Source organism: Manis pentadactyla, chromosome 4, assembly GCF_030020395.1.
Source record: "Manis pentadactyla isolate mManPen7 chromosome 4, mManPen7.hap1, whole genome shotgun sequence".
Classification (NCBI taxonomy): domain Eukaryota; kingdom Metazoa; phylum Chordata; class Mammalia; order Pholidota; family Manidae; genus Manis; species Manis pentadactyla.
The window spans coordinates 141832986-141858595 of record NC_080022.1 but is presented as its reverse complement, the minus strand read 5'-3'; the positions used below and the strand labels follow the sequence as shown (position 1 = coordinate 141858595).

General features: G+C 46.0%; 1 protein-coding gene across 1 annotated transcript in view; it reads left to right on the top strand.

Annotated features, from left to right (window-relative positions):
* NXN (nucleoredoxin) overlaps positions 1–25610 on the top strand; it is a 155664-nt gene that overhangs the window by 108853 nt on the left and 21201 nt on the right. The window contains exons 2-5 of the mRNA XM_036906240.2: positions 15545–15662; positions 17231–17364; positions 17835–17935; positions 19400–19506. Coding sequence (XP_036762135.2) covers positions 15545–15662; positions 17231–17364; positions 17835–17935; positions 19400–19506 — 460 coding nt within the window. The remainder of the gene's footprint in view (positions 1–15544; positions 15663–17230; positions 17365–17834; positions 17936–19399; positions 19507–25610) is intronic.

The window sequence follows — 25610 nt, the reverse complement described above, 5'->3', positions numbered from 1 at the left end:
ACACCACCCGCACAAGTACTTGGTAGGTCTTAGGTGTTCAGTAAATACCTATTGATGAATGTACAAGTAGGCATGTGCATAGTGTAGGCCTGATGTTCTGCCGAGCAGCATCCTGAAGTCTTGGTCGTCCTCCCCACCCGTGTAATGTCCCTGGACGCCGCTTAACCCCATTTCTCTAGCACATCTAGCAACCTGGGGTGTTCATGCTGTTTTCCTATCTCTTGTTACCATCTGAAGTCTCAAACTGAGAGCAGTTAACAAACGAGGCAGGCTGCCTGTGTTTTTTCTCAGTATGAAGCATTTGGAACCAGTTGTGTGGTGGCCCCTTTGAGTTAGCTGTTTAGAAGTAAAACAACACACACAAATACCGCATTGTAGAAATGTCTTTCTGGCCCATGTCTTGGACTTTTGTGTTTCTGTGGAAACTCCCATCTAAATTTCCTGCTTGATTTTTTTCTTAATGGCCAGGCATTAACCTGGCAAATACTACTATTTTTTTAAGTTCTGCCAATGGTCAGCAAACAGCAGCAGTACCTTTTGGAGATAAGAAATCAACATTTCAATAATTGGAAATAAATTGGTGGTGGTTAACATCCAGTTAAGAGTGACAGAGACCACAGAGAACCCTGCTTCATTAAAAGCTTTATCTTGGATCCTTCACTTGCCCTGTTTTGTATTAGCTTTATTTAGCAGAAAGGGAGATGTGAATTGATGTTTCTTTTTAAGAATAGGGGAATGTAATACTTCGTATTTACTCTGGTATTTATTTCTATATTGGGTATGTATTTCTTTTTTCCTTATTCCGCATGAATCACTTGGATGCATAAAATCAAGGACATTTGTTTGAGGCTCTTATACATCTGTCTTGAATTTCATCTTTTCCACCGTCTTCGACTTTCCAAACAATTTACCTCCCTCTTTCTCTCTCCCTGCTGTTACTTATTTCATTGTGCCGTGGAACCCTTTCATTTCAAGAGCTGGCAGAGAAGAATAATGCAAGCCACAGTCCTCTCCTATATAAAGGCATTTTGGAGCATGGCGATCATAGCTTCTTAGTAGAAGATGCGATTCCTTCCACTTGGAACACATCTGCTCCTAGCCATGTGGCTGATGCTGGTTTCAGAGCTGTGAAGGAGCCTGACTTGCTGGATTCCCAGGGAGGGAACATTCCTGTCATGGACCAATCCAGTCCAATTTATGGAGGACCTTCGTGTGCCAGGCTCTGCACAGCACAGCTCCTTAGGATTGTCCTCTTTGATCCTTTTTTTTCCAGACTGGGAATTTCTCACATCATTGTAAATGTTTCCTTTCCTCCCCTTGTCATTTGGCTGGGGCTCCGTGGGACTTCCTGAAGCAGGAAAGTGGTAACAAGGGGTTTAACTGGGCACTCGGAAAGTTCTGCCAAGAAACAGAGCTTTCTATGCAGCTGGGGCAAAAAAAAAAAAAAAACTCCCCCAAAACAAAAAACACCCTGATAAAATAACAATCAAGTAGGAAATTGAAAGGACTGCTGTGCTGAGTGCTAATGGCTCCGCCATGGAACAGGTAGGTATTGATGGTGCTGAAATGATAAACATCTCCATAACTCTCCCAAACCACATTTCCTGCTCTTATTTTCATTTGAAGAGTGGACATGGAAAAGCTCACTCTGCTGACTTGTAATTTACAACATTTGGGTTAGTAGGTGTTATGCAATCACATTCCTAATCTACTGGAAGCTGCAGAAAGTTTTGAACCCACTTGCCTGATTTCTTTTTGCAATAGCAACTTACTTAGTAGCTGCTTAGGGACCATGATGAGTGTGTGAAAATGAAACCCTGGCTTATTTTACATGCTGCATCTGTACAGGCAAACGTGAGAAGCGAGGAAGTGTGCTCTCTCTTGGCCCGAACATCCTCATCATCATTATCAGCATCACTTGTTGATTATCTGCCATGTGTAATGCATTGAGGAGGCAAAAACACCGTAAGACTTGTTGCCCCAGGGAGGCTCGTCTGAATGAGGAGGTGCACAAAGAGTCTTCTGGTTTCGAGCCCTGTAAAGATGATGAGAGCAGGATTGTGGAAGGGTAGAATTCTCTCTGGCTATGAGCATGGTGGATCACTTTACATCTTAAAACTCCACAGTTTATGAAATGTCTTTCTCTTTCTCATTGGAACTTTCCACTGTGGTACCCGGTCCTAGGGGCTCTATTGTGTGCAGTAAATCCATGCTGGACATGTCATGCAAGTGCTGAGTTTGAGAGTTAATAGAAAATCAGAGCTTGGAGCCCCAAGGTCTTGGCTTGCTAGCCCACCCAGAACTGAGGAGCCCTTTTGTGCTGTCCTCAGAATCCAGCACTGACACCATCTCCTGAGGGGAAGGTCTGTTTTAAGATGAAGAAGGCTGCTTAGTATGGATCTTTTTTTTTTAATTAAAAAACAAAATAGAAAACCTTGCTGGCATTTTTTTTTTTGTGAAGTCCCTTCATCAGGTATGGCCGATTCCTGAATTTGATCACCCTACATCTTGCATTGAGCCATGAGGAAAGAATTGGTTGCGGTTAATTGATGACATTTACCACCTGCCAGTTAAGGAGGGAGAACGGTGAGCGTCCAGCCTTAACAAGCAGAGTCCCCAAATCTTTGAGAGATGGCATTCTTCCTCCCACAAAGCCCTGTTCGTAGAGTTCCCTTCTTCCTTGTTTTCTTTCAGCTTCATGGACCCTATAAAAGTCTGGTATACAGATGCTCAGAATTTATTTCTCTGTTGTATGAACTTAATATTCTGGGTTGAACTTGTGAGATGACCCGTCTCTCAGGGAGGTGGCCAATCAAGGGTCCCACTGTTAAGTAAAATACCCAGCTCAGAGTGAATGTGGGCAAACTTGCACTCTTCTCCAGGTAACAGCAGTGGAGGGAAGCCACAGAAACCCTACCCACTGCTCCCCAAGAGACTGCCTTTGAGCTGGGACGGGGTCTCTCCGCTTCCTGACCGGTCCTAGTGCCTCGGCCTCACTCAGGTGAAAACCCCCAGCCACTCTGGTCCTCTTCCCTTTGCAGCATTTGGCTCGAGCCTGTTATCACCAGCTGCTCCCTGACTGTGCCAAACCACTGGGCCCAGTGGAGGGTTTTATACCAGATGCGGCTTTAGGAAATCCCTCCGTCAGCTTGTGCGAGCCGAAGCACAGGGAAATGGAGCAGCCTTTGCCTCCGTCTGTGGTGTTGGCCGGAGAGGACTTAGCGGCCATATGTTGCTTTGTGCTCCCAGCAAACAGCTCATCTCCTGGCTTGTTGAGTCATTAGGGCAGGAAGTTGCACGGCAGAGTCAGTGAGCCTTTTTTCTTGGTGTTACAAATGATACCGGTTCCAAGTGTTCAGGCATGGGATTCTCTAAGCCCACAGTGATGAGAAGTAGAGCAATGAAGACATATGTTATATTTTAGCACGTTTGAAAGGGTGAGAAGAAAACATTTACATTTACATTTTCTTCTTTATATTTGTGGACATCCTCTCTTATGTTACTAATCTGATGAAGCTGGTCTGAAGTTTAGTAGCAAAGTTGCTTGGTGCGTGACTCCTGCAAAGGTGTGGAGCAGCATGAGGCCACCGGTGCTGTAGAATGTGCTTTAATTCCATGTTGCTCAGCTGGTTGCATGTGGCATGCAGCCTTGTTCTCAGGCTCACCCTTCACCCTCTCCAGTAACCCTCTGTGGTCTCATCACCAGGATTGCAAAACTACAGCCCACTTCTGGTGCTGGCAGCCAGACCCAGGCCTCTGAGCCACATGCGATGCCACTTTTTTATTTTTTAGCTTCTCATGCCTGCCTGCATGGCCACCATCAGCCCCTTGTGTCTCTGGAAGTTGTGTCCATTTCTTAGTTGAGTTCTGCCACTTCCCTGTTTGGAGAATGAAGGATCCATAGGACTGATGTTCAGCTGAAAAGTATCTTCATTTCATCGGAGAAGTGGTGCAATTGCCAGCCCCAGAGTTGTTGTGGGGGAAGTAGACTCCTCTGCTTTCCCCTCTTTGGCAGGGTCGATCAGCTTACCTTCTGGCAGAGGGCCTCTTGTGAAATATTCTGTTTATTTGTGTGGATTATTCCTGGTCCCTGCCCTGGCAGTGGCTCTATAGTGTCCTGATCATTGTAGCCAAGTACTGCTATTAACTGCTCTTCTGGTTGGACCATGTGTAGGACCCGTTGCCCTAATTGGGCTTTCTGATAGAACATCTGGACGGGCACACATTACAGGTGTTCTCATATGAGTGCTCACGGTGTGCCAGGGATGGTTCTAAGCACTTTCCATGTATCATCCTCACAGTGACCCTGGGAGGTAGTAGTAGCATGGGACCATTTTGTGATTGAAGAAAGGCTCGGGGAAGCTAAGTAATTTTCCCAAAGTGGCAGAGCTGTGATTCAAACCGAAGCTGTTTTCCCCAAAGCCTGTGTCCTTATGCAATCCTCTGCTCCCCACCTTGGTGCCGTGCGGTTTGGGGCTTCCAGAACACAGCGGTCCTCATGGAGAGAGGATCAAGGGGCAGTCGTTGTTTTGTGTTTAACCTAATAGAAGCATAGTGTGTGGGCTGTTATCCTGGGAATCAGCAATGCATTTGACAGCACTTTGGAGTGACAAGTTAAGGTGGAAGCATTACTCGCTGTCAACTGGTGAGGTGTGTGGTGGAAGGCTGGCTGCTGCTGAGGACAGATGTCTCTTGGATCAGGAGATAAAAGGAAGAAAAAGCATATCAGATTCCCTACCTCTCAAACTAGAAGCAAAGTGATTTCTGTTTTAAAAGAGTATCTTGCCAAGCAAACTGAGGCTGTTAAGAACTTAAGAAGTCCCCATACCACCAGCCTGGGAGTGAGTGGCATTTACTATGTGGAGTTACCTCTTGGCTCGGTTCCTCTATCTTCAGGTGTCCTAAATTGGTACAAGGCCCAAGAAGTCATTTCCTCCATTCCCCCCTCCACGAGTGGGAACCTGCAGCTGATGTGGGGGCTAAACCGCAGTTAGGCGGTCATTATATTTTTCCACTTACAGTCAAGGAGAAGTGGTAGTATTCTCTTTAGGTATCATCGTTGTCATCATTATTTCTGACATTTATCAAGCACTGTGTACCAGCCAGTGCTCTAAGTGTTGTACATACATTAACCTGATTAATGCTCACAGCAACAGCATAAAGGCAGGTGTGATTGTGCTTATTTTATTCTTGGGGATATGAAGGCTTAAGAGGTGAAGTAACGCCCAAGGTCCCCCAGCTGGTATAGAATGGAGTTGGGATGTGGACCCAGGCAGTCTGGCCCCAGAACCATGTTCTTTAGCATTTTGCCTACACCATACTACCGTCCAGCAACAATACTGACTGAAGATTTGACTGACCAATAAGACCCAGCTCAGCCAGGAGCTGTTGTTCTTGTGGCCACCCGTTTAGAATGGAAGCGGTGCTAGGGAGGCAGAAGAGAGATGCTTGAGGAGGCCAGGATGTTGACTTTAACACACAGAGCCATTCCTGGCATATTCACTACAGAGGATGGAGCCAGTCTTCCCTCTTTCTCTTTTTGCTCATTTTTCCTGGCATTTGCCTTGGTCTGCCCCAGGTTCTGCCTGTACAGAAATATTATGGCTCCCCCCTTTTTTTTTATTGTGGTGAAATATATATAATATAACATTTACCATTAACCATTTTCCACTTGTAAACCAAAAGGTTCCTGAAGGCAGGCACAGTGTCTCACCCCTTCATTTCTCCCACGGCACTTTGACTAATGTTGTAAGTAAATTGCACCTAGTAAAGCTCTGTTGGATTGTATAATCCAGCTAGGTCAGCTGTATGTTGACGAGAGAATTTACTCTTCTGAGATTTAGAGAAACGAAGAATACATTTTCAACACTCTGTCCAGTCTTTTCTTTTAATACAGCCTGGAGTAACAGATGAACCCAGAAAGAGGATGGCCTGGTGTATTTAATGCCTGGTGCCTTAGTCTGCAGGAAGCCGACTCTATGAGGTTTTCTAAACCTCATACTCTATGATCCTTGAGACATAGGCCTTCTTTCTGAAGCAGTGATAGTGAAGGAAAAATTGATCATTAATCCAGATTCCTAAGTGCAGATCCACTAGGTGGGCTTTGATTTCACATAAGCTGGTGCTGGTCTGACCAGCCTGGCGCAGCCCACCTGCATCTTGCTTGGTCTCACATGCTGGCCATTCTCTGTGTTGGCTTCAGGCAGAAGAGAGGCGGGAAGGTGAGGAGGGCTTCGGGATCAAAGGCACTATGAGATAAAGGCAGGAGGCTGTATTCCACCAGCACTTCTTTAGGGTTGTTTCTTCTTCAATTTAAAGAGCCTTTTGGGCCCCCAAGTATCCCAAGGAACTCGGAAGAGTCTCGGTATAAAGTAGCCCTTTAAACAGCTGAACTTGATTGTTTAGCTAGGCGTCCAGTCTGGCTGACTCATGAATAGGATTTCCTCTCTCCCTTCCCTCCTTCCATTTACTCTTTCCTCCATTTGTTCAGCCATCATTTATTGAACACAGAACATGTGCCAAACAGTGTACTTGGCCAACAGCTGTATCAGGCTGTGAAAATTTCAGTCATAGGCCAAATCACATACTAGGAGTCACGCTTTAGAAGCAGGATTTGGTCTTAAGTCTGGGGATACAAGGCCCTGTGGGAGCATTTGGAGTAATACTGGGAAAACAATAACAACAGAAAGAAGAATAATTGACATTTCTGATAGCAGCTAGCAATAATAATGCAGTGCCTACTCTGTGTCAAGCCCTATTCTAGCACATCATGTAACATATCTGATCTTCACAACTGTCCATTGAGGTGTAGGTGCTCTTATCCCCATTTCACAGATGAGAAAATTCAGAGAGAAGTTAAGCAGCTTATCTGTGGTCACCAACTAGCAAGTGGCTTGACTAGAATTAGATCCAGGCCAGTCTGGCTCCAGAGCCTATGCTAAGTCGTCTCTAGTATATATCCTGCCTTGACACTGGAAGGTGGGACAAGGGGAATTTTTCCTCTTAGACTGTATATATCATGGGCTTTGGTTGTGTTTGGTTAGGAAGGGTGAGTTCACTTTTAAGGATCTGTCTTTAAATGCTGCTCCCAGAAAGGATGGTGTTGACTGTGGCCAGCTTTTGGTGGAAGGGCCAGGGGTAGTTTGCCTGAGAAGGCTCTGGCTGACCTTGCTAAGGAGATTGCTGATTAATCTGACATCTGTGTTAGCTTTGGCTTGATCCCACAGATATGCAGCAGCTGTTGAGAAGTAAAAACTTAGACCCCAGTCAAGTGCAAGACCCAGTCCTCAGAGGGAGCGGCAGATTCTGAGTCACCCTCAGAAGCTCGGGCTTCTCGGAAATCGCCAGGTTGCATTTCCCTGTGGCATCTGTGGGTGCTGACTAATCTCACCAGTGTTTCAATTTTCCTCGGCTTCATAGTGTGCCTGTCTACAGTCCCCCAGTTCCGGTCCTGTCCTGTTTGAATTTTGCTTCCTTGTTTTGTGGGTCACTCCCTGTAAAAGCGTTTCTGGCGGGCATTCCTGGTATGGTAGCCCCAACTACAACCTTCAAATGGCTAACCAGAACCAGGCACTGGGCCTGGGGATGGGGACTTTTAAGTAACTCGATCGCCTGCTTTGTCATCCTTTTTGATTTTTGCCAAGTTGAACCAGTATTGTCTCCTCTTTCCTTGTTTCTATTTAGTCTTTGTTGCCTTGCTTCTGAATCTGCTGAAGTATTTATAAACACTTAGATTTCTGGGCTTTGCGGTTTTGCTGTGACCTATTCTAGAGAGTTACCTGGCATTGGAGTAACTGAAAGGAGGTGGTCCGTCAAGTCAAACTGTCATAAACTGGGTGGACTTTTTGCCAGGACAGTCACTGGCGAGAGAGCAGGCACTGGATGGAAGAGCCTGTCTGTCCATCCCACCTGTGGCCCCGCCAGTCCGTGCTGCCCTTTCTTGGCAGGTGCTTGTCTAAGTTACCATTAGCCTTTTTCTCTCCTGATGACCAGTGGAATGGGAGCCCCTGCTCTCAGTCCAGCTCCCTGGTTCAAGGGCTGCTGGGATGGAGGCTGCTTGACTCAGCTCCTTCTCCCCGCTACGCCCTTTTGCACCAGACTGTACTGTATTTTACACTTCCGTCATGCAAGCCAGAAGGTGAGGAGATGGAGAAGAAATTCCTGTCAGAATCAGGTGGGGTATCAAAATTCTCTCAAGTAGAGAGAAAAACAGATCTGTAGAGTCCGTTAAAAAAACCTTCCTGCTGCCCCTTTAATATTTGGAAATCCAAAATGGGAGGTGGATGGGAGAAAGAAAGGGGGGGAAAAGAGGCAAACAGACCACATAAAACTGGTCCCAAAATATGTATATGTTTTGCAGAAGGTGCTTACGGCAAGAAGGTGCTACAGAAGGAAATCCCTGTTTCTGAGGAGTTGTATATACAGCCTACTAACTACACACTTGATTGATTAGCTTTAAAATAGAGTTGACAGGAAAATGTTTTTTGAAGAAGATGCTGACAAGACAAGGGGGAAATAGGCATAAATTTGATTCAGATATTAATGATGTGTCCCATGTGTGTAGTAAGTTAATGTTCAGAGCTTCCACACACACAGCTCCTCATTGAAGTCCCATAGTCATCCTGGGATGTGGGTGTTCTGTGCTGGGCAAGGAGGCGTGACCTGCCGGGACTCTGGTACTGTGTCACCTGGCAGATGTCAGGGCCAGGATGTAAACCCAGGCTCCCTAGAGCCTATTTCTTTCCACTCCACTCTGTTTCCTCCCAGGAAGGCACTTTAAGATAAGGAAGCACTTATGCTCCTGACTCTGATTAAATGCTCTTTTATCATACCAAGGAAGAATGTGAACTCATTTCTTGGGGATCCTTAAGGCTAAGTGCAGTTAGTGTTCAGCCCTGGGTGGTTTGATGTGCACCATCCTGAGGGCAAAGGGGTGAGTTAGAGACCGCAGGTGGTGATCAGTTCCCAGTGAGGTTAGGAACACAGAGGCAGACAGCAAGAGTGTCATCTCCCACCCGCCACTATTACATCACTCTTCACTAATAGGTCAATGCTGATTTTTCTTAGAGGAGATTTTAATGATGGGGCAATATCATAGCTTTCCCAGTTGAATTGAGTGAGGTCAAGCCATGCCCTAAAAATGAACTCTCAAGACAAGGGGTCATTATCCGGGGTCCATAGACCTTTGGGAATCAAGATACATTCATCAATAGCCTCTAAGGAATTCGCAGACTCTATGAACTACACACAGACTTTTTGTGTATGTGCATTTTTTCTCTGGGGAAAGAATCTATGTCTTTTATCCTCAAAAGTGTCTGTGACCCCAAAATGGTTATAAAACCACTGTTTTTAGAAGCCTTTTTGAAAACTTTAGTGGACTTGAGATATACTGCTAATCCCACTCCTCTGACACCAAATGCTATATTCCCACCTGTCCAAGACCAAATGAAATGGTGTATTTTTTCCCAACACACACACACACACACAAATATTATACACAGCAGTAATAGTAGTATAACTCCATTCGGGTTCCTGGACCCGATTTCAATGTGTGTATGTATGTGGGAGGGGGTCTTCCCACACATAGTAATACCAAGCAATTCTCAAACACCAGCAGTGTGTCACTCAACTCAATTCTGATGCTGTCTGCCCAGACACAGCACCAGATTCCCCAGGTTAAGGGCTCTGTCCTACAATAACTGCCCTGCAGACATGGGTTGCAAGACTCAGGCAGTTAACCTGAGCTTCTGACCTACCGGCTACAGAGTGGAGGTTCCCACGACCTCCCCCTTAGGTTCGGTTAATTTGCTACAGTGGTTCACAGAACTCAGGAAAACACTGAAGGATATCGTAAAGGAAACAAGTTAACAGCCAGATGAAGAGAGACATAGGGCAAGGTCCCAAATAAAGGAGCTGCTGTCCTCGTGGAGCTTGGGGCCTGGCTCAGTGGCAAGTGGAGGCATTCTAGTTCCCCAAGCTTAGAACTCTCCCCAGCCAGGAAGCAGGATCCAACCAAGCAGAGCAGAAAAGAGAGAGATAAGTTCTTCTCAGGGGTTTTGTGAGGGCTTCATTGCATAGTCATGACTGACTAAATTATTGGCCATTGGCTGGTCTAACCTCCAGCCCCCGCCCTTGGGTGGGGGTGTGTGTCCAAACGTCTCTCATTAACATGACAAAATACCCATTTCATCTTTAAGACTGCAGTGTTTTCAGGAACTGTGGATGAAGAACAAATCTGTCCTATGCCTTGTGCACTGTTTCAGTGCAGAATAACTGATGCTACAACCTGAGGAAGTTAGTCCCATGCAAATCTACAAATCACTGATGAATGACCTAAGTTCCTACATAAATCACTATCATATAAAATTAGACCATGAGGTAGTATTAGTCTACAAAAGGATCAACTTTTCTGTGTCAGATGTGAGTCTAGAAGCTTAAGTTTCTTCCATTAAACCAGTGGGCCTTTACTTGGTAACAGAAGCTCTTAACAGTGAATAAAACACAAGCCAAGACCTCCTGTCTTCCTTGACACCCTGTGGGAAAGAACGGGCAGAATAGGAAGCTAAGAGTCAAAGGGGTTATAGTTTTTCTGTCTCTCCAGGGAGAATACTGAGGAAAAAGAAATATCTGTGGTGATGTAGGATAGGGCGTTACTGTCCTTCTGTCTACACAAGGGACCCAGAAAAAAATCGTTCTTCAGTATCTGTTATGGCCAGAACAGCATCTCTACTTTTAGAATCTCAAAATGTATTCTACCAAAGCCCTCAGGCTACCGCAGGCAGGCCAGCCAGCCTTCAGGTCCTCCTTTTATGACATCAGCTGGGGGTGATCCTAATTCACACTGGGTAGCCAGCATTTATCTGCTATGTTGCCCAGGTACCAAAACCAACCATTACTTAAAAAATATTTTGCTAAGAGCTAATCACATGCTTAACATTTCAGGTATAACATGGGTACCTACAATCAAACTGTTGTATTAAATCATGTATCTGCTGTCTTAATATTTAAGGTTCATAGGCTGCAATTTACTGTAGGGAACAGTCTATCTACCCTAAAAGATTCTTGTTCAAGATGCCATTTGCTTGGGGTAGCCCCAAGCCCCAGGGAAGACATGATTGTGCTGATTGATCCCTCAACAATACATGTGACCAAGGAAGATTTCTTCATGAAGGCAGGGATGGTTTAACTTTGGAGCAGCTACTAATAAAATATACTACAACAGGTCAAAAGAGTAAGTATAAAGTACCCATCCATTCTGGATAAAATGGTTAGTCAAAAAGTTATGAAAGGCTATTTTTTAAAATTGTGGCAAAATACACATAACATAAAACTTACCATCTTAACCATTTTAAGCATACAGTTCAGTGATACTAAATACATTCATACTGTTGTGCAGCCATCACCACCATCCATCCCTGAAACTCTTTTCATCTTGTAAAACTGAAATTATAGCTATTAATAACTCCTCATCCTCCTGTTCCCCAACCCCTGTCCACCACCATTACAATTTGTGTATTTATAATTTTTAACTACACTAAGTATCTCATATGAGTGGAGTCATGCAGTATTTGTCTTTTTGTTACTGGCTTCACTTTTCCTCAAGGTTCATCCATGCTGTAGCATATGGCAGAATTTCCTTCCTTCATAAGACTGAATAATATTCAAGACTATTTTGTTTAACGTGTTAAGTAATATCTATCTCAAACCAGTGGCTAATATGACATATGAAAGTAAAATATTACGGATATATCCATTATGGTCAGGTAGAAGAAGATAATAATGTTCTGGAAATTCCAGGCAACATAATTCTATAAGAAAAGGAAATATATGGTATACTGTTGGAAAAAGAAAACAAAGTTATCCTTATTTGCAAATTAGCATGGTTTTCTATTGAAACTAGAAAACTGCTTTGAAGTAAGACTATTTAATTAAAAATAAATATATTTATGTTGTACAAACATAAAAACTAGCTGTTCATTTGTGGTGTAGATCCCACCATTTTGCCTATTCAAGGGCTTTGTTCTTGCATTTTCCCTTCTCATCAACTTTTTTCTGTCTTGTGGATCATCCCTAACAGCATGTTATAGTCTCTCCTGTCTTTAAAATATCCTCCCTCTGACCTCATCATATGTTTTTCCAGCTACAATCCTTTTCTCTGTTCCCTTCACAGCAAAGCTCTTAAAGAGAATTGTCTGTGACCTCAGCCCCTTATCTGCTTTTTTTTTTCTCCTTATATAGACTTTGTTCTTTTTATTATTCTCCTCTCAGTGTTTCACATGTTGGCAAGAGGTGTGAATTTGTTTGGATCCCAGGCCCACTTGAGGTGTGTGTGCTGGTCAGAGCTGCGCCCCATTCTCTCCCTCTTCCATGGCTGACTTTCAGCCTCACCGCTTCACTGACTCCTCCCTTACCCTGTAAAGGTCATATGTGACCTGAGTTGCCACATCCACTGGTTATTTATCCATTCTCGTCTTACTCATCATCTGGGCAGTGTTCCACCCAGTGGCCTACTCTCTCCTCTCCAAAACTTTTTCACTTGCCTTTTGGGACACTAGAGTCTCCTTGTTTTCCTCCCATGTCACTTGTCACTCCTTTTCAGTCTTCTGCGTGCAGTCCCTAGCTCTGCCCTGGGGTCTTTTTTCCACTATAGCCTCATCCTTTCCGTGAATGACCTCACCCAGGCCAGTGACTCCTAACAGCATCTAGACACTCTGATGATCCCTGATGTTTATCTCGTGCTCCTCTAGCCCCAGAATCTAGATGTACACATCCAGGTGCCTACTTGCAGTCTCCACTTGCACATCTAATAAGCTTCTCACACTTGACCTGGACAATCTTGATTATCCCCCTCAAACCTTGTCCTGCTCCACTCTTGCTCATCCTGGTTAATGGGACCCTTGACACACTTTTGTACAAACCCCCAAACCACACTTGATCTTTTTCTTTCCCTCACACCTTCCCCCATTCAGTTTGTCAGCCCACTCTGTTGACTGTCTGCAAATACATCCTGTCCTCACTCTTACTGCTACAGTTCAAGCCCTAGCCACTGCTCTCGGCTCCTGGCCTGGGCTGTTTGCAGCGGCCTCCCCTTTGTCTCCTGTGCTCCCGGGCCTTCCCTTGCAGCCTGCTCCCTCACAGCAGCCAAAGTGACCTTTTAAATAGCTAACCCTCAGTGGCTTCCTATTACAATCAGAATAAAATGCCATTATTTTTATCAGTCTACAGGGCCTAAAAGACCAAGTCCATGAGTGCCCTGCTGACCTCACCGAGGCCTCCCCCTGATTCTGGCTACTCCAGCCTTCTCTAGTCACCTTCTGGCCTCTTCCCAGGTTTGCTGAGCCTCAGGTGGTTTCACCAAGGTGCTTGTGACTTGTTCCATCTCATTATTGGGGTCTGTGCTTAAATGCCATTTCTTCAAAGATGCCTTCTCAGACCACCCTCTCAAATACAGACCACTCCCCCCAGGATGCCTTTGCTTTCACCCTGCTCGGTTTTCTTTTATTAGATCTGAAATTATTATTTTATTTATATTCTTGTTTATTGTCTATCCCTCCTACTAGACTAGAGGCTTCAGAAGGTGGTGACTGCATCTGCCTTATTTCTTGTATCCCTTGTGATTAGAACAGGCCTGACACACAGTAGGTGCTCAGTTAATATCTTTAATAAATTTTAGGACTTACCAGTTATAAAACGCCCTGAGGAGAAAAGTGTTATTTACAACAGTGATATATATATATATGCATATTGGTATCTATATGGTTATGTATCAAATGCCTAAACACCAAAAAGTTAAAGATAAGCAACAAAAATGAGGCATCCTTTTTTCCTATTAAATTGGAAAAACTGATGTTAGCGACCATGCTGGTGAGAATACTAGGAAATGGGCACTCTTACTTGCTGTTGGTGGAAATGCAGAATCATCTAAGTTTTTCTAAGGGTGAGTCATAGGTGATTTTTATCTTAGTTTTTGTGGTTTGCTATGTTTCCCTTTCTTCCCGATAATTACTTTTTCCCCCAGTAGTTATTTTTTAAACTAGGAAAAAAAAAAATCCCTTAATTCCCCCCCCTCTTTTTTTTATTAACCTGGCTATATCCTTATCCCAGCAAACTTGTGAAGCTGATCCCAGCAGCAGGGTGGTCTTGCTCTGTTGAACGTCTTCTCTTCAGAGTGTTTCATCTGAACCCCATCAGATTTCTCTGGAACGGTGCATTACTGGGCATTATTGAGAACTGTATGTGCAGAATCACCCCCGTAAGATCCTAGGCTCGTCCGGGAGCCCACTGGAAACGTGCAGTGCTAACGTGGAGCCCACCCAGTTTGACGTGGGGTGCCACAGACTTTTCTGCCAAGACTCCGGTCTCCACAGATAGGGGAAGCCTAACATTTCTTGGCAGGTGCTCCGCCCAACTCCCTCACTGCTTGGAATTGAATTAAAAACAATAATAATCCCAGCCACATATGCCTTCCCCTCTGCTTGGGGCAGCTGGACTTGTGATGCCTGCTCCCCTTAGACACATCCGTGCCCTGTCCTGCAGTGCCCCAGAGGCTGGCCCTCTTGTCTGGGCCCCAGGCTCCCGGAAGGGAGGCTGCAGCTGAATCTCCAGGGGGCCATTCTTCAGTCTCCTTTATTTCTTTCTTTTCTGGAGGTGTATTGATAGTTCATTCAATTATGTCACTTTCTGGGCTTGGCAGTTAGGTTCTGGAGCACCCAGTGTGGCCCACCTGCACAGTGGTCCCCGGCTGTGAGCAGACAAAGGCACCTGCTCACAAGGGCACTGGGCGCCTAGCCCCAGGCTATTGCATTCATGCGTTCTGGGCCTCATCCCTCTCAGACCCTGGCCCTCTGACAGCTGGCACAGCCAACCCCAAGAACCTGCCAAAAGACTGTGGCTTCCTTTGAGCGGCTCCAGAAACTAAGGGTTGAGGCTGGCTCAGGATAGTGCTTCCCTAGCGTTGGCAGGCTGAGTGGCACACACTTACAGCCACCCGATATTCCAAAAGCAGGGACTTCATGAAGCAGTGAGAGGGGCAGGTTTTAAGTTGGTCTTCTGTTGGCTGCCCTTGTCCCTTCTCCCCCGGGGCTCAGGGGACATAGCACAGCAGGGAAGCCGGGGAGCACTTGTCTGCTGATATGGTAGAAAGGCACTGATAACAAGCCTCCCTTCCTGCCTCAACCACTGGCAAAGGTCTGATTGTGTTCAAAAGATGTATAATCCATCTTCATCCCCAAGCTTTTTAGAGAAAGTGCCCATGGGAGAGGGAGGAGAGAAGAGCTCTCCTTGAGCAAGTGTGGTCCTCTGCAGGCCTGTGTCCCAGCTGGGGCCTGGGTGGGACGCAGCCTCCCCTGTACTGTCACAGTCCGCAGAGGCATGTGGGAACTGGAGCTCCTCTTCCTGTGGCCCAGCCAGCCCTGCTGTTCAGGTATTCGTTTATTTGTACTTTAGTGTCTTGCAGGCCATCTGCCCTCAGGCCTGAGGGGCTCAAAAGAACTCTGCAATTAATCCACTTTGGACTTAACCACCTTTTTTACTTTTCTTCTTGCAGCTTAAACTTTGGAACAAATACCGAATTTCCAACATTCCATCGCTAATATTCCTAGATGCAACCACTGGGAAAGTCGTGTGCAGGAATGGGCTGCTGGTGATCCGTGATGATCCAGAAGGTAAGGACAACCCTGGTATGTCCATTCTGTACTCCCCACTCTGTCCCCCTACCCTGACCTCCTCCCTCATTGGTAGAGAGTGTACAGATGAAATACATGTGAGTGGGTTTATTTGGCTAGAGAATATTTTCTAGATGAAATTATAGTATTCTCTAGGTCACAGTTAAGATTTTTAAAGAGATCAGAATGTCCCTCCTGGGGACTTTAATTCATGGGCCAGAAGAGATGGAATCTGAGAAAGGAAGTTCAGCTTTGAGGGCTGAGGAGGCCATTGAGAAGCAGCTGGAGTCCAGGGACTGATTTCTAGTGCTGTGTCAAGGGCAGCTGTCGCCTTAACAATTAGAGGCAGACTAACTGGGTTTTGTTTTTTTCTCTTTAAACTATTGCCATAGCAAGGTCACAGTCTCTGTATTGCTCTCCTGGCCTCATTTCTTGGTCCTGCCCAGTCCTGCAGCCTTGGTGTTGCTGACTTGCCAAGTGGGCTGCCATGGGTTGGACAGGCAGCTCTGAGCAACATGGCTCAGGGACTCCAAGGCCTGTTTCTTTCCCCCCTTGCACTGGAGGCATAAAAGGGTCAGAAGAACATCCCTCCTATCACTTACGGATGCATTTCATATTTACTCACATTCAACCCTGCTCACACATTTTCCCAGTAAAAATTTCACCTGCTTCAAAGAATTGCCCTCAGTAAAAACCAGGCCATGGGAGAGCCAAGTCTTTACCTTCTCAAATAACACACACATACTAACTCAGAAGCCTGTTAGACATGCAAATTCCCTGCTCTCACCTCCAGAAATTTTTGGACCCATTCGTTTGAGGGTAGGCATTTGTAAACAGTCTGAGCTTCTCCCATCCCTCCCCAACCGCAGGTGGCTTTTGAGATAGTGGTCCCTGGACCACCCTGTGAGGAACACTGTCCTGTGGAGCCGGGGGCATATTATTTGCTCTCCTTGCCTGGGCCTTAAGTGTCATCAGAATGTACAACATCCGGGTTGAGTGGGTTTTATTCTTAACTGTTACTAGATTTAACTCTCACTTGATTTCCTGGGCTCTAACCCAGACCAGTTGAACCAGAATCTATGGGGGTGGGCCCCAGAAGCATCATATTTTTAAATTCCCCAGCCGATTCTAAAATGCAGGTAGTGTTGAGAGCCACTGGGATTCCAGGACTGGAACTGAAGACACTCATGGTTTAGTGCATGAGGCAGCGATTCCCCAACCTGGCCCATCATCAGAGGTACCTGGTCAGCCTGTTTTGCTTTGTTGTGGACATACACCTTCAGCCTTGTCCCTGGATCCCAAGATTTGGGGCGTGACCTGGACTTCTGTACTTTTCAAAAGTCCCCCTCCCCTCATGAGCCCTGTGGTCATCCAGGTTTGGGAACCATTGCCTTGAGGGTAGGTAGGGCCCTGCCATGGATGAATTCTTTTATTCCTGTGCTTTAGTTGCAGATCCTGTGGATGTTTTAACATCCTATATGATGGTAACATCTTGCCCAGAAGCTGTGAGGCCTCTTGGGTCAGAGACCATGGGGAACAATCTAAATGCTGTCTGTTGCCTGTTTCAGGTTTGGAATTCCCTTGGGGACCTAAACCCTTCAGGGAAGTCATCGCAGGGCTCTTGCTAAGAAACAACGGGCAGTCCTTGGAGAGCAGCAGCCTGGAAGGCTCTCACGTGGGAGTCTATTTCTCGGCACACTGGGTGAGTGTTTGTTCCTCTGGGGTCGGAACAGAAGGAAGCAGCATTGTCCCCACCAAAACCAGCTGCGGTTGGCTCCTGGAGGCGCGACTGCGTAGGTGCAGTTTCCCGGCGCCCGTGCCTTCTCCTGCGCCACGTGTGGTGTTGGCGTGCCGTACACGCTTCTTGCTATATTGTAGTAAGAAAGTGATTTCTTTTGACTGCTCTGAAAGGGCATTCCCCCTAGCCCGTTCTGATGAGGCTTCTAATGGTCTCTGAGGGAGTTCGTTTAACTGCTGCCTGAGCAGGTAGGGAGGAGCTCCGGCTTGGCTGCCTGCCATTAGGAGAGGCACATTTGTTTCTATCTCTTTCATAAACTGGGTTTTGCTGGCCCTACTTGGATCTTGCTTACCTGGCCTCTGATGGCAAATGGCTGGAGAATGGGAAGGAGAAAGTACGGTGTCACGTGGCAGATTCCCACTCTTGTCTTTCAGTGTCCACCCTGTCGCAGCCTCACCCGGGTCCTGGTGGAATCCTACCGGAAGATCAAGGAGGCAGGCCAGAAGTTTGAGATCATCTTTGTTAGTGCGGACAGGTAATGTGTGCTGGGGGAGTGGCGGTTCAGCTTCCCGTTTCTTTAGGGGGCTAACATGCACTTCATTCACCTCACACTTCTTGTTTAGTGCAGAGCTTGGAGAGAGTGCGGAGGAGACACAGCTGGGATTGTTGGTAGAAAGATGGATGCATTTCATATTTACTCACATAATTGTCTGAAGGGGAGCCGAGAAAAACCTGTTCTGCTGTAAATATTGGGGAATGTCCCAGTTCTGGCCCGGGTCATTTGAGATTAGGATGCATTTTTCTGATTTGTTGAGCTTTTGGATTGTGATGAAAGGACGGGAAGGGGGGAAGGATGGAAGGAAAAAAGCCAGGAACTAATGGAATGTGACACCTATCCTGGATAGCTGTGCAATCATTTTTCTTAGCTCTGGCCACGTACTTTGTCTGGGGGCTGTCATAAAAATGAGAAGGGCAGACATTCTTCCTGGAGTATGTCAGGTCCTGTTAGCCTCGATTTCTTCTGCTTCTTGCCCTCTCACTGCCTTTACTCATTCGTGACCTTTATTTATCACAAAACCTGAGCCCCAGTTCAGGTTGAGCCACCAGGTGCTCCTGCCTCTTACGTTCTTGTGCACTGAAGGGTTTCTGAGGTACCCGCACACCGAGGGCATTTTGTGCACCGACACAGCCTTGATGTCTGTGCTGTGCCACACTCGGATTGTTGGCCCATGGTCACGCCCTGCTGCACCACAGTTCCCTGTTCCCACATGTGAGTGGGGCAAGCTTGAAGGCATGCCACATGGAGTAACTACATTTTTAAAGCTTTAGAAAACATCAACTTTATTGAAGTATAATTCATATATATGACAGGCATACATTTTAGGTATACAGTTCAGTGAATTTTGACCAATGCATGTACTCATATATTCATCACAGCTAAGTAGAGAACATTTCCATCATTCAAAAGGTTCTTCTCAGTCAGTCCTCAGCTCCAAACCCCAGCCTCAGAGAGCCCCAGTCTGCCTTCTATCACTTGATTAGAGTTGTCACTCCTAGAGCTTCTAATACATGGAATCTTAGGTTTCTGTCTGCTTGCAGGTGTGGTCCTGCACACGTCACTGTTGTGTGCGCAAGTCAGGACTATCACAGGGAAGCAGTATGTGGGTACATCAAGGCTTCTTACAAAAGTAAGACCTGTCTGTGCTGAAAAACAAAAAAGTGGGCCATGCATCAAGCTGATTGCATGCAGAGGAGCAGGCTGTTGAAATGGTACGGCATTTCAGTTTGGCATCCGCTTGTTGTGTAGAGGCTTTTGCTTCTTGGTTCATACCAGAATGGGTAGCATAACGCCCTTCTATAGCCTGGTGTCTGAGGAGCACAATGATTGGAAGCCCTTGCATCTGTAGGGCCCCAGGGCATGACTGTGGACAGTGGGGAGAGCCCAGCGGGGATGCATTTGGGGATCATAGAGCCTTGTTTTTGCTGTGTGTCTCCGTAGGTCAGAGGATTCATTCACGCAGTACTTCAGTGAGATGCCCTGGCTCGCTGTCCCCTACACCGACGAGGCCCGGCGGTCGCGCCTCAACCGGCTGTATGGAATCCAAGGTAGGCATTCCCAACCCCATGGGGATCCTCGGAAACCCGCTCATCTGCATTCACCACATCTTTTGCTTTCCCTTTAGAGGAACATTTATTTCCATGAATGTTCACATTCTTCACCATCCTAAAAATGACATGCAGTGAATTTTATGGTACATAAATTATACAGCATTAAACCTTTTTTTTTTAAGTACTGTCCAGGTGAAACAGCCTTCTCACCACCTGGCCTAGTGGGCTCTGATGCAGTTGGGCTGTGGAGCACACTCTCCCAAACTGCTTGACCAAAGCCCTATCCCAAGGGTTTTACTGTCAGACAGGCCTGAGAGTGGTCTCCGGTTCCATCACTCAGACTCTCTGAGCCTCAGTTTGCTCATCTGCAAAACGGGCATGATAAATGTCTGCCACAAAGAATTGCTGAGAGCATTAATAGGATTATGTAAATAAAGCACTTCATGGTTCCTGAAGCATAATAGCGAGGGCTGAGTAGGTATTAGGTGAGAAGATTGATTTCCCGAAAGTGTTGAAAACTCGGACTTAAAGTATTTATCATGGTGTTTTCGATATAATGATTATTAGTGAGACAGAATGTGTGTTTGTTCTCTTAGGTTAGTATCTCCTTCACAGCCTTCACGCACCCAGGTTTTTTCTTGGTGAAGCACTTAACTGGCCTGTTAAGAGTTAAACACATTCTTGTATGTCAATTATATCTCAATTTAAAAAAAATTAAACTAATTTCCTTTGTAAGCAGTAGTCTCAGATTCTGGTCAGCCCTCGACAGATACAGCCAATATTTGAGTTCTCAGTGCTCCTTGTGGTGTAGGGAGTACAAAAAAGACCAATCAGGATTCACCTGTAGATTCCGCAGCTTATGGGAGAAATTACCAAATTCTTCAGCCTTTTTCTTCACTATTTAGAGTAAGTTCATGGCTTTGTTTGAAGCCACAGTTTTGAATGATTAATAATTTGAAATCAGTGCTTCTCAATTTCAAATGTGCATAAGAATCCCCCAGGGATCTTGTGAAAATGCAAATTTGGATTCTATGGGTCTGGGTGAGACTGAGATCCTGCCTTTCTAGCGAAGCCCCCAAGTGGTGCTGACACTGCTGGTACAAGGGCCACACTTGGGGGATCAATCATCCGGTGCAGGGACCACACCTGTGGTATTAATCTTCTAGGTCTATTAATCCTTTGAAAATTTTGGAGGCTCATGCCTCTTACTAATGAAAAAAGATGAAACAAGTTCCCTTTCCAAACAGAAGTTGAGTGATGTGACATTGTTTACTGGTCCAGAAAGGTACCAAGTTGGGTAACTTAAAGGAGATGTCACAAGCCTATCTGTTTTCAGCAGAGATGCTTAAAACGTGCATACCTTGAATTAGGGGTAGTATTTCTTGAAGTAACTATCAGGGTGACCCTAGGCCAGTGGTACTGAGAATTGAATTGCCACTTCATGGGGATAAGTAAAAACATCAGCTTCATTCATTCATTCATTCATTCATTCAGCAAGTATTTACTGAGAGCTGGCTGGACACCATTGTGTTCTTCCAGGCCTGGGAAATAGAATTTTGAGTGAAAATAGATACAGTCCCTTCCCTCACAGAGCTTACAGGCCCAGGAGGGAGACACCCTCATCAGTAAATCACACAATTAAGTATAGTTGCAACCAGGAGCGCTCTGAAGAGACCTAGCGCTGGGGGTCCTGTACTAGGGACATTCAGTCTGGTCAAGGAGATAAGAGTATTATACTGAAACTGAGATCTGGAAACTCTAGGAGTTGACTAAGTAAAATGGAGAAGAAAGAGTGTTAAGAGCAGAAGAAACAAAGGCCCTGCCAATGAGGCCAGCTGGGAAGGAGGCTGGGGTGTCAGAGAGTAAACCTGGCCTTGGTGTTAGCAAAGAGCACGGCAGGGAAAGGAAAGCTCTTGAGGGTCGTTAGCATTATCCTTAGTTCTTGGTGCTCATTTCAAAAATATGCCAGGTCGTGCTTTGTCCTTTTTGCTCATAGGATTCAAATCTTCACCTCAAAGCTAACTCTGTATTACTTAAGGGAGTTGTGACAGTCTTATTATAACTGTCCAGTGGGAAAGGGGTATAGCCCAGCCAGTGTGCATGTTCTTCAGCTCCATTTCTGGGTTGTGGCTAGAAGCTCCCAGAAGGGCTACAGGTGAGACCCCCTAGTAGGCTCGCTAGGACCAGCAAGCTGGGTTCACTAGTGTTACCTAGACTTTGTTGTCCTTCCGCACCCATATCTACATGTCACTATGCCCTGCCTCTTCTGATGACTGTGGATTTCCCATCTTGGTCCTTTGGCAATACTGGGACACTCCTGAGTTCTCTATTCCCTCTTACATACCAGCAGCTGTCTTTGGTGTGTGTCTTCCTCTGACTTCCCTAACAAAGGCCCCTCAGTTATGTTCTGGCCTCTCCTGTTCCTCTCTACCAGGGTGTGTGGGTGTGTGCATGCACATGCATTCATGCACAAATATGCACAACATGTGACTGTGTGACATGTTTGGGTCTTGGAGCACCCTCACAGACAACTAGGGAGGCATCTTAGAGGCGCAGACCAAGAAGAGTGCTAACTTTCCTGCCTCTAACAGGCCTGGGGCCTCCTGGATCTTTGCCCAGGGCGTTGTTTCCTGTTTCTTATCTTTCCACCCTCACCTGTACCACTACTCTAGTTTAAGGTCACCAATACCCCAGTCCTGGCCCTGCCTCCTACTGCTGAATGACCTTGAACAAGTGACTTATATTTCCTTTTCTCAGTAAAAATGGGAAGTTTCAGTGTTGGACAAAGAGGAGGTTTTCATAAATATTTAGTTAACTGATTGGCTCAGGAAAAAAAGGGGAAACATTTTATTTTACAGTGGAAAAGTTTTGGATGTCAAAAAAGTTAGATAAAGACAACCAACCAACATGAATAACATGGATGGCAAAGAATCAATATCCTTTATAGAAAAAGAGCTTTTTCCAGATACTAGTCAAAGAGAAGAGAGAGAGAGAAACAATTCAGTAAAAAATGAGTACAAGATAGGAGGTAGGCAATTCACCCAAGGCACATTATCAGTATGGATCTGAAAAATATTCAGCATAATTTACTTTGATGATTTGTAGATGAAAACACTGAATTTTTCTCCATCACATTTGCAATTACTCCCGTTTCTCCACCATCTCCCAAAAAAGATAATCCCCAGTTTAGAGAAGAGAGCACACTGCTAGTTGGAATGTAAATTAGGGCAACCTTTCAGGACAGCAATTGGTAATATATACATCAGAGGTCTTAAAAATCTACACTTTAGAGTCTTTAATTTATAAATCTCCAGCTTGTAGGAATTTCTGCTTGGGAAATTATCCTATAGTGCCCAGCAAAAGTTGAGGTTCTCTTGAGCAAGTGGTAGATTTTTGTTTTTTTGATATTTTTCTTTCATCTTTTGTATACTTTGAATTTCATTATGGACCACAATTCTTGCTTTGCATTAGCCCATCGAAAACCCAGAGTTGAATTCATAACCACCTTTAGCAACTCTGTGAATCTCACCCTTTTGTGTACACCCTTGATCCTGGCTTCATATTCTCTTCCTTCCTTGTTTTCCCTTCAGGGGGATATTCTCATCTATTTTATCTAGGTTATATCATGCACTTTTTAAGCTGCCTCAAATCCTTTCTGGAAAAAATGGTAGAGTGGATTGAGGTGCATAGGAACCTATTTCTTTTTTTTTTTTTTTTTTTTTAGATAATTATTTTTTATTGAAGGGTAGTTGACACACAGTATTACATTACATTAGTTTCAGGTGTACAACACAGTGATTCAACATTTATATACATGATAATTCTAAGTACCAGCTATCACCATACCAAGTTGTTACAATATTTTGACTATATCATAGGAACCTATTTCTTAAGCTCCAACTAACCACCAATACTCTGCACCCAGCTCTGTGGGAAGTAAGAAACCAGAAGAGCAGCCCAGTGCTGCCCTTGAGTAGATGAGGAGACTTGACATTGGGAAGTAACTTAAGAGCAGAGTATGACGATGTCTTGAGGAAATAAAGTGCTGGTCAGATAAATGCCATTTTGTACGAGGGTTTAGGAGACTGGCACTTGTTCCAGAGAACGGAGCTGGTGCTGGGTCTCACTTGGCCACCCTACTCTGTCAGAAGGCCTCTCCACATAGAGGCATCTTCTTTCCAATCACGTCATCAGTGGAGCGGAATCTTTTCCTCTCCGAGTAGGGGGTTGCCTTTTCTTGAACGTGGGGGCCAGTATGATACATATATTCCTGGTGGTCAGTGCTAAGGCCATGGGGTCACTGAAACTAGTAAGTTACCAAAAGATGATCTTTATCATGCATAGCCAGTTTGAGGATGGTGCTCTGCCTGTCTGTGCTTGGTGAGATGCTTCTGAGGACCCTTGGGAGTAGGCACAGTACAGCAATCTCATAAGGAGATCACGAGCTCTGCAAGACCCAGCACAAGTTTGGACACACTGCTGGGGCTGAGGGCGCCTGTCTGCAAGATGCTGGCAGGGCACAAAAAAATCACATGGATTGTTTTTTTTGTGTGTGCTTTCAGAAAACAGAGAAGGGAACTCTCCTGTGAGATTCTCCAGCTGTCCACGTAGAAATATTACAGATACAGGAGCCACAGTTGTTAGGTGTGGCCCAGACAGCGAGAGAGTGGGTGCCACAACTGTGGAGGGAGAGAAGGGCGAGTTCTCAGATGCATTCATTTGGCACCATCTCTTAAGGCCCTGGCAGTGCAGCGCTGAGAAGTACATCTATGGTCCCCGACTTCAAGGAACCCTCAGTTGAGGGTCAGAAAGCTGACCCAGAGAGGCCCAATGCCCAAGCAAGCAGCGGCCAGCCAGCTAGCCCCAGTAAGGAAAGTGAGATGCATGCAGAACCCAGCTCCCCCAGCAAGCATCCTCTGCAGTCCAGCCACCGGGTGGCCCCATGGTGTGCGCTCCCCAGCCACCTGTCAGTCTCTCTTCAGCTTAGACCTGCCTGCTTTCGCCCCTCCCCACCCCCTGCTTCCTCATTCTCAGTGTTAGTCTCTCACTGGCACAGTGCTTTGTGCTGACGGCTTCCTTGATCACTGACCTCTTGGGCTGAGCCTTAGGACTCATTCTTGCCAGCAGCCTATTGGACATTGCCTGTTGACCTGGATCTGTCTGCCTCTGGCTCCGGGAAGCCAAGGATAACTAAAGCATAGTGAAATAAAAGCCCAGCCATCAGGTGGTCCCATGGTGCAGAAGAGCAACACAGATCCTTCGCAAGGCAGCATTTAGCGAAGGGCCACATGTTAAAGAGCCAGGCAGGGTTCCTGAAGGAGGTGCTGTGGAGTAGGGCCTGAGAGAATGGGGTATAGATGGACCAAGGCCAGAGTGTAATGCCCGTGGTGTACCGTAAGGTAGAGTGGGCAATCAAGCTGATGACACCACATTTTAGAGGGGTTTGAGTACCGTGTAAGGTACTTGAACTTGACCCTTTGGACTGAGGAGCTTCTTGAATTTTTTGATTAAAGGGAGATCAGTGCAGTAGTGACATTTAATCCAGACCAGCAGAGAAGCAGAGGCAGGTTGTCCACTGCTCTTTCTAATGACTGTGACCAGGCCTCAGGCTGGGTTTGACAGCAGGCCTGCCTATGAGGAGCAGACAGCTGCTCCCTTGGGCTCCGGGCAGGTGGTGCAGACAGCCTCCACCGCGGTGCCCAGCCCCCCGCCTCTGCCTCCACGGCCCTCTGGCCTCACAGGATCTCTTCTTAACTTCTGCTTCATGGCATGTTCGAGGCCCCATGTGCCCTAGGCGTCCAGTTCCTAGTAGAAGGGCATGTTAGTAAGTGCTCGTGCAGCATTCTGCCGCGATCTTACCAGTCAGCAGCACTGTTCTCATGAGCACAAGGGCAGACGGGCCTCTGCATCCCCCTGCCTCTGGCTACCAAAAAAGAAGGTAGAGAAAACCTACAGCCTGTTCTTGGGGGTGGGGTTGCTGAGAACATGCCTTGCATCCTTGAGCAGCCTGGACCAGAAGCACAGCGATGGGGATGCAGAGCATGGGCTGGCTGGGACTCACCTGTGACCATGAGCTGAGGTTCCCGGCCATGCTCTTCTTC